This window comes from Sinocyclocheilus anshuiensis, unplaced genomic scaffold (assembly GCF_001515605.1).
Source record: "Sinocyclocheilus anshuiensis isolate Anshui unplaced genomic scaffold, SAMN03320099.WGS_v1.1 scaffold1172, whole genome shotgun sequence".
Lineage (NCBI taxonomy): Eukaryota > Metazoa > Chordata > Actinopteri > Cypriniformes > Cyprinidae > Sinocyclocheilus > Sinocyclocheilus anshuiensis.
In genome coordinates this window covers 502,577-511,818 of record NW_015552679.1, presented here as the reverse complement: position 1 = coordinate 511,818, position 9,242 = coordinate 502,577, and the positions used below count along the sequence as shown (strand labels likewise).

At 33.9% G+C, this 9,242-nt stretch overlaps 1 protein-coding gene across 1 annotated transcript in view; it reads right to left on the bottom strand.

Annotated features, from left to right (window-relative positions):
- The window catches only part of LOC107667583 (rap guanine nucleotide exchange factor 5-like), a 37,067-nt gene extending 30,213 nt beyond the window's left edge, over positions 1-6,854 (bottom strand). The window contains exon 1 of the mRNA XM_016459289.1: positions 6,593-6,854. Coding sequence (XP_016314775.1) covers positions 6,593-6,760 — 168 coding nt within the window. The 5' untranslated portion in view covers positions 6,761-6,854. The remainder of the gene's footprint in view (positions 1-6,592) is intronic.
- Between the last annotated feature and the right edge of the window lie 2,388 nt (positions 6,855-9,242).

The window sequence follows — 9,242 nt, the reverse complement described above, 5'->3', positions numbered from 1 at the left end:
GTGTTTTTATGTATATATATATATATATATATATATATATATATATGTACTTTTATGTCATTATGTTTCTTGATCTAAACTTAATTTATGGTGATTTTATTAAAAAAATAATCATTATGTCTCCTCTTCCTGACAGGTTTCATGAGCTTCACTTCACTTGTGCTGCTTTTGGCAGCTATGACGTAAACAAAACACTTAGCTATTTTAAACACAGAACAAGTCCTTCAAATATGTTCCAAACAACTTCCTCTCCTCCTTAAGTAATACTTCAACATGAAAAAGCAAGCATTTCATGCAGTCGAAATGCAATCGACACAGACATCCTCGGCTCGGTTCAATCCGCCAACAGGCTTCCAAACCCTGGACAAAATGTTCTGGAACAATATACAATATCCATTAGCAACTAAAACTCTCTACCATCCCCGAACGACCTTCAGTCGAGAGTCTGCTGCCTGCGAGACTGTGAGTGATGATTGGTCACTCAGCCGCCCTCCTGTGGAGCGAAGGATGCTGGGACGCCGCAGGAGTCGCCTGTCGATCCTCAGACCGCCGGGACGGGAAACAGATGGATTATCTGTGCTCAGACAGACACGAGCATGACCTCTGACCTCCTAATGAACATCACGACCCCCTCGGAATTCACTGTAACTTAACCGGAATTCGAATTCCAAAAAAAGATGAAGATTCCAAAAATACTCCCAGTCTGAAATTATTCCAAGCAGAAAACAAACACGGAATGTTTCCCAAACATTCCCGAAACGCTCCAAAACAAACGTGGATATCAGATCGAGTCTGCGCTGATCCTCCCTGCAAATGTGTTTATAAAAAGCAACGCTAATAAGATTTCACTGCAGTTACGCAATTCCACGGAAAAACACCTACATTAACAAACACCAGGCCAAATGCTGCTGGGAAAAAATGTTGCCGATGCAAACGATAACAAATAGTTTATCTGTGTTGACCGTGTTTCTCTAGAGCCTTTCCAAAATCAACATGCTGAGTACTGCTCTTATGTGTGCACATCAAAGTCAATGCATGAAAAATACATTTTTTTCCATTTTTAAGCTGGCAGTGAGAGCATTACGTAACAGAAGTGGTACATTGTGAATGAGTCTCACAGGATCTGCAGGGACACAGTAATAAAAGAATGACATAAAAAAATGCCTGTGATGATGATGCAACAGGAAAGTCAATTATAATGTTTGGCATCATTTTTGACCACAGAATGACGAGACTGACCAATCAGGGTGAAGTATTTCAGAGATAATGAGGGCTCAGCGCTCACCCAGAACCAGCAGCTCAACCAGATTATATCATAACCACATCAGATTACAACAGATGCATGAAACCAGACCTTCCCATCCTCCGGTTCCTGTAGGAAAACCCCATCCCTGGTTCTCCAGGATGTTACCCCATCACCTGATCTCCCTCTGCTCTCTTCTTCCTCTCAGTCTTACATTTACAGTACATTTATGCATTTGGCAGATGCTTTTATTGAAAGCATTCAGGGTTTGCATTTTATCAGTTCATGCATTCCCTGAGATTCAAAACCAAAACCAAGATCTTTAAATCTTGCTTTACCAAACCAAAAATGTTCCTTTTTGAACATAAAAAAAAAAAAAAAAAAAAAAAAAAAAAAACATTTAACTGATATTACCTGGTCTCTGTAGAAAAAGTCTTTAAAAATCTTTTTAAAACTAATAATTTAATAAAAATGTTAAATATAATCTTTAGCAAATCTCATTTATAATTTTAATAATAAAATATATTCATACAATTCAGTAATTATATTATACAATTTATTTCAGTTTCTTTTTAGTGTTTTTTTTATTTATTTAAACAAAACAGACATGCCCTAGTAACCACCCAGAACACCCTAGCAACCAACTAGCAACCTACTTAGTAACTATACTACCATGCAAAAGATTTTTTTGTAAGAAATTATTTTTTTTTATTCAGCAAGGACGCATTAAACTGATCAAAAGTGACAGTAAAGACATTTATAATGTTACAAATTATTTCTGTTTCAAATAAACGCTGTTCTTTTGAACTTTCTATTCATCAAAGAATCCTGAAAAATCTAATGTATCACAGTTTTCCACGAAAATATTGGGCAGCACGACTGTTTTCAACATTGATAATAATCAGAAATGTTTCTTGAGCAGCAAATCAGCATATTAGAATGATTTCTGAAGATCATGTGACACTGAAGACTGGAGTAATGATGCTGAAAATACAGCTTTGATCACAGGAATAAATTACAGTTTAACAGATCTTCACACAGGAAACAGCTGTTTTAAATTGCAATAATATTCTGCAATTTTTACTGTATTTTTGATCAAATAAATGCAGCCTTGGTGAGCAGAATAGACTCTTTCAAAAACATTAAATTCACTTTTAATTGCATCTTTTTTTTAATACTTCATAAGAATATTTTTGTTCCTAAGAAAGCGTCACTAGCTTGAGCAGCTGTGTTAAACTACAGACCGCGCTGCTCTACTAATGACAGTGTGTGAGCTGCAGTTGTGGAGGATCAGCGGGACCGAGGTGTGTGTTTAAGCTCTCCACCTGTCCTGCGGGTCACGGGTTGACGTTCGTTCTCACGCTGGGTGGAGAACCAGTCCAGAGACCTTGCTGACGTTCCTCGACAGGAAAGGCGAGAGGAAGCACTCGGTGTTCCCTTCCTGCATTTCTGCAGAGAGAGCGATAGTGTGTGTGTGTGTGTGTGTGTGTGTGTGTGTGTGTGTGTGTGTGTGTTTGTGTGTGTGCTGCTGTTTCCTTAATTATGCCAGAAAGTTGCACAGAAAACTCCCATGATCCTGGAAAAAACGCAGGACACGATCTTTACTCTAAACAATGCAACAGGACCGAAACACAACAAACAACTCCACCTAAAGTCACCGCTCAAACCCTGCTCTCCTTAAGGAAATCCCCTTATGGGAATGATTTGAGAACAAAGGATGCATGGAGATCTTTTTTAGGAAAAGATGGATGAACGAATCTCATTCAGTCTCCGCGTCTCCAGACATCATCATGGTTTATGTAAGGCCTAAAACCACACGTTCATGAAAAGAAACAATATATAATGTTTTATAGACTGTATATATATAAGATATGCTATTCTTAACTAAAACTAAAGCTAAAGCTATTAAAAAAACATTTTTGTTTATTGAAATAAAGAGTAAATTAAATAAAATATAAATATTGAATGAAAAACTTAAAAGTTTGAAATTAAGCGAAAATGAGAAATGTTGCCTTGGCAACTAACTGGAATAAAATGTTTGTTTTTTTAACTCTTAAAAAAAAGTTTAAGATGAAGTACAAGAATGACTAAAACTTAAATTAAAATTACAATGAAAACTAAAATATAAAAGCTATTTCAAAATATGAATACTATAATAATATATAAACAATACTAAATTAACACTGATATTTATACACCAAAATTAAATCTAAATAGAAATATAAAAAATTAATAAAAATGATTAAAGCACATAAAATTACCAAAACTTAAAACTGAACTGAAACTAAAACTGAAAACAAAAAAGGCTATTCAAAATATGAATAAATACTATAATAGTATATAAACAATACTAAATTAACACTGATATTTATACACAAAAATTAAAGTTAAATAAAAATATTAAAAAGAAAATAATGAAAATAACAAAAGCACATAACAAAATTACTAAAACTTAAACGAAAATTAAAATGAAACTGAAAATATAAAAATAACAGCTAATTCAAAATATGAATTAATACTATAATAGCATATAAACAATAGTAAATTAACACTGATATCTATACATCAAATTTAAAACTAAACAGAAATGCAGAAAAAAAAAGACAAACATGCATGACAAATTTACTAAATTGAAAACTGAAAAATAAAAATAATGTTAATTAAAATAATACATACTATAATAGTATATAAATAACACTGAAATTTAAATATTGCACTTAAAATAATTCGTCAATTTATTGTTACATTGTCTGTAACTGAATATGCAAATGAATACATCGCTAGTTTATAGATTAATTTAATTGGCAGCTGTAGTCCTACATAGTGTGTCGCTACGGCAACACATCCCCATGACAACCACACTACACTACACTACGGAAACGGCTCAATGACAGGAAGTGAGATGGGCCACACCTTCAGTCATGTGATTTGTGAGCGCTAGTGACACTATATGGTTAATCCATGAACGACAACGTCTGGCCTGTACTTTCAACACGAAACGGCATTCACAATCCATTTTACTTCCTTAAAGTGATGCATTTCTGAGAGAAAAGAGAGAAAATGAGAATAAAAAGAGGCGGGGCTTGATTTTAGCCATCAGGAGTTGATTGGATCTTGAAAAGTGGGCGTTTACCGACGGAGCTGCAGCCGGTCACAACAAAGCCTTTAAGTTAAAGGGATAGTTCACCCAAAAATGAAAATGTGATGTTTATCTGCCGTAAACTACGCCAGAGCGCGTACACACCTCACGCACCGGATGCCGTGCGCGCGCCCAAGGCAGTTGGACATAGTGGTGTATTAGAGGTAAGAAATGATATAAATACTGTTCGGTTTCTGGCACAAACCGATCGTTTCGTGTCTTAGGACATCAATGTGTCGTCACGAGCCGCAGGGTTTAATTTGGATTTGTCTGTGCATGTTTTTTTTACTCTCATAGATTTTGTTACCATTGCCATGCATTATACGACTGATAGACTGCAACGGTTTGAGTTAAAAATCATCATATGTGTTCTACTGAAGAAACAAAGTCACCTACATCTTGGATGCCCTGGGGGTAAGCAGATAAACATCACATTTTCATTTTTGGGTGACCTATCCCTTTAAGAACATTCTTAGTGGTTAAATTAGTTATTTATAGCTAGAATATTAAATGTTTAAATAAAAAAGCAAGGGTTTTCTAAACTCAAGGGGTTTGTTGCAAGTCCAAACTCACACAGACAAATCAGAGCCAGATCTGAAAGATGAATGCTGAAGCCTGATGCATATGTAAAGAGAGCAGAAAACCGTTGTGTCCTGAGGCTCATTCACACAGCTTATGAGAGGCATTAGTCATGAGAAGTGTTTAATCGGAGGAAACGAGGACTCCCTGCGACTCCAGCAGACAGACAGACAGAGAGAGAGAGAGAGATGACAAGTCCAGCCACGCTGATGCATGAACGAGGCTCGGGTTACACTGTGATTTACTGAAGACTCTCAGACCTGTGAAACACTCCCATCATCTCATACGCTACACACTCCTCAAAATAAAGCTTCGCCAGTGGCTCCTTATTATCATTTTTGAGTTCTTGAGGTGCTTTACGGTTTGTTGGAGATATAAAAGTTTAGCTGTTTCAGTATAGATTCTTCAGAGGTTCCTAGAGACTGATAACACAACTGTATGTTCACAGATTAAGATAAAAATCATGTATAATTTGCATAATTACTAGACTTAAGTAGTGAGAAACGAACAGCATTTTAAGTTAGACATAGTCTAAAAAAATACAAAAATATATTTGCTATTTACTTTAGCAACATAAATTTGCATGAATGCATAATTGTAAAAAATAATAATATTAATAATTATTATTATTATAACTACAATATTATTATTATTTACACATTTATTATTATTATTGAAAATATATTGCAATTATTTATTTAGCAAAACAAATTTGCATGAATACAATGGAGTAAATAATATTACAATTGTAAGATATTTTTTATTATTATTTTTGAAAATGTATTGGAAATATTTATTCAAAATAAATTTGCATGAATACAGCGGTGTAAATAATAATAACAACAACAATAATAACAATAATAACTATACCATATTATTCTTACTGCAAATATACTGTGATTAATTATTTAGCAAAATAAATTTGCATGAATATAATAGTGTAAATAATAATAATAATAATATAACTATAACTATACCATATTATTATTACGGCAAATAATTATTTTGCAAAATAAATTTGCATTAATATAATGGTGTAAATAATAATAATAATAATATAACTATAACTATAACATATTATTATTAAAGCAAATAATTATTTTGCAAAATAAATTTGCATGAATACAATGGTGCAAATACTAATACTACTACTACTACTAATAATAATAATACAACTATAGCATAGTATTATAATACAATTATTTATTTTGCAAAGCAAATTTGCATGAATACAATGGTGCAAATAATAATAATAAAAATAGCTCTCTTTTTATTATTACTATTACTAAATGTATATTAATAGTAAAATATTCCCAATTAATATGACATATTTATATATTGCTTAAGCATAATTATTATTTAACTATAATTGTGCCAAAATCCTAAAATGTAAAAATCAGTCATCAAAGAAGTATGTATGTAAATGAACAGTAAATCTATAATAGATGGTTCTCTTTATGTAACTCCTTCTGGTACTTTATTTTTAAGAGTGCGAAAACAGGACTCCAGAAGTGTTTTAAATACACCTCAACAGGTTGATATGGTGAGTTTCCTCACCTGGTCTCCTAACGTGACCCCTGACCTGCTGTTGCCATGCCAACAGGCTCAGGTGCGAGTGAGGGCCATCCTACCTGAGCGGAGCGGTCCGGGAGCCGGTAGTTCTGGTTCTGGAGGAAGCGATAGCCGTCTTTGGCCAGCCGCTGGACCAAGTCATCCGGAGCCCGGAGAGCGCAGACGCCCGCCTGCTGCAGAACCGGAGGAAGAGAAAACAGATACTTCAATCCACAATCCCACGACATCACGCGCACCAGAGCCACAGCCGCGGGACGCGAGCGTTTGATCTACTGTGTGAGACACGGAGAGCAGACATCCATCCTCTCGTTCATTCATCAGTGTGAGTTTCCTCTGGAAGAAACTCTAAACGCATGGGAGAGTGTGTCTGAGGGACAGAGAGGGAGGGGCGTGTCTCTGTGGCTCCACCCACAAGGAGGCGGGGACAGATGAATGACAGCATCTACACCTTAGAGACTTTGACTGCTTTTAGGATCATATTTCGTAGTTACATTTATTTTGCTTGTATTTACTTCACATTATTTATTTATTACTCAAAGTAACAGGTTGTAAAAAGAAAAGGAAAAAACGGCAACCATAAATGCATTTTGCACAGACAAACACCAGTATTATTGTCAATAACTAAAACTAAAACTTTTTTTTTTAAAGTAACTAAAATTAAAATAAAAACTGAAAACAAAAAAAGTTAAAAGCGAATTCAAAATATTAATAAAACTATAATAGTACATAAATAATATTGGCCACCACACAATTCTTCAGAAAACGTACAAATCTACTGTACTTTAAGTATTTTACACCTTTTGTCAATATTGTAAATGTGAATAGTCACGCCAAAGCTTTTTTTCTCTATTTTTAATATTCTTTGTTTTTATTTGATGTTATTGCATATTATTATTACTGTATATTTTTTTATTTTATATTGATACTTTAAATTTTTTGTATTGTATATTTTTATTTGTATTGATACAAATATTGTATGTAAAACAAATATGCTAATAAAGTAAATTGAGAGAAACTAGACAGTTTTTTCGGAAGAAAATGTGCTGTTTGTGATTGCCAGGATGTTGCTAGGCAGTTTCTTAGATGTTCAGAGTGGCTGAAATTAAAATAAAATAAAAAAAGCTTATAATACTTCAATGAAAATTAGAAATGTTGCTTTGGCGACTAACTGAAAAAATTACGTTTAAAGTTGAAATACAAAAATAGCTAAAACTGAAATAAAATAAATTAAAGTTTATATAGATAAACATTAACAAACATATAAAACATAAAAATAATAAAAATGACAAAAGCACATAAAATACTACAAATTAAACAAATTAAAATAAATCTGAAAATATAAAAATAAAGGCTAATTCAAATTATTAATAAACTATAATAGTATATAAATAATACTAAAGCAAACTTCAGAAAATATACAAATGTACAATTATAGTGTTTAATATTTTTTTCTTTACTTGAAGTATTTTACACTTTGTCAATATTGTAAATTTGAATAATCATGCCTACAAAGCTTTGTCTCTATTTTGTTTAAATATTTTTGTAATAATATTAATATTATTAGATTAAAAACTTAAACTTAAAAACTTAGAATTTAGAAAGGTTGCTTTGGCAACTAACTGAAATAAATAAGTTAAAAAAAGTATTTTTTATTATATAAAATATTTTTATATAAATACTAAAAAATTGTATATAAATACTACAATTACTAAAACTTAAACTGAAATCAAAATAAATTAAAGTAGAAAACAAAAAATAATAAAAACGACAAAAGCACATAACAAAATGACAAACAAATTAAAATTAAAATTATAAAAATAAAAGCTAATTTAAAATATGAATAAATATGATAATAAAGAATACTATAATAACAGTGGCACTAGTGAAAGCAGGCGAGCTTAGAGTGAACAATGGGCTTTTAAAACTCTAATCCTGAACACACACATGTGCACTCTCACACACGCAGATAAACTTATCATCAGAGTCCGGCTGCCGTCGTGTTTATTTACTCAGCGCTGTGTTTGGATTGGCCGAAACCACGGCAGGTTTCCTGTGAGTTAAACCTGTGAGCCTTCCGGCACAGGCCGGACCGAAGCAAAACAGACACACAGTGCTGGGAAAATACGGCCGACTGCCATTCAGAACAACAGAGATGGAAAAACGCAAGCCGGAGCTCATGAATATGTCATGATAAACTCTGTGCTCCTTCAGCGGTAATAGTGATGCTGAAATATTCATTCATGAAGATCACATGACCAAACACACACCACATCCTACTACACCGTAATTAGAGACAGCAGCTGTTTCAGAAAGGACGTTTAAAGGGGTCCTATTATGCTCATTTACAAAGTCTTGATTTTGTTTTGGGGGTGTACTAGAACAGGCTCTCATACTAGGTTTCCAGTGTGTGTTGTGATTGGTTAGCTGGGCCAGTGTGTGTTGTGATTGGTTAGCTGGGCCAGTGTGTGTTGTGATTGGTTAGCTGGGCCGGCGTGTGTTGTGATTGATTAGCTGGGCCGGTGTGTGCTGTGATCGGTTAGCTGGGCCGGTGTGTGTTGTGATCGGTTAGCTGGGTCGGTGTGTGCTGTGATTGGTTAGCTGGGCCGGCGTGTGTTGTGATCGGTTAGCTGGGCCGGTGTGTGTTGTGATTGGTTAGTGTGTGTTGTGATTGATTAGCTGGGCCAGTGTGTGTTGTGATTGGTTAGTGTA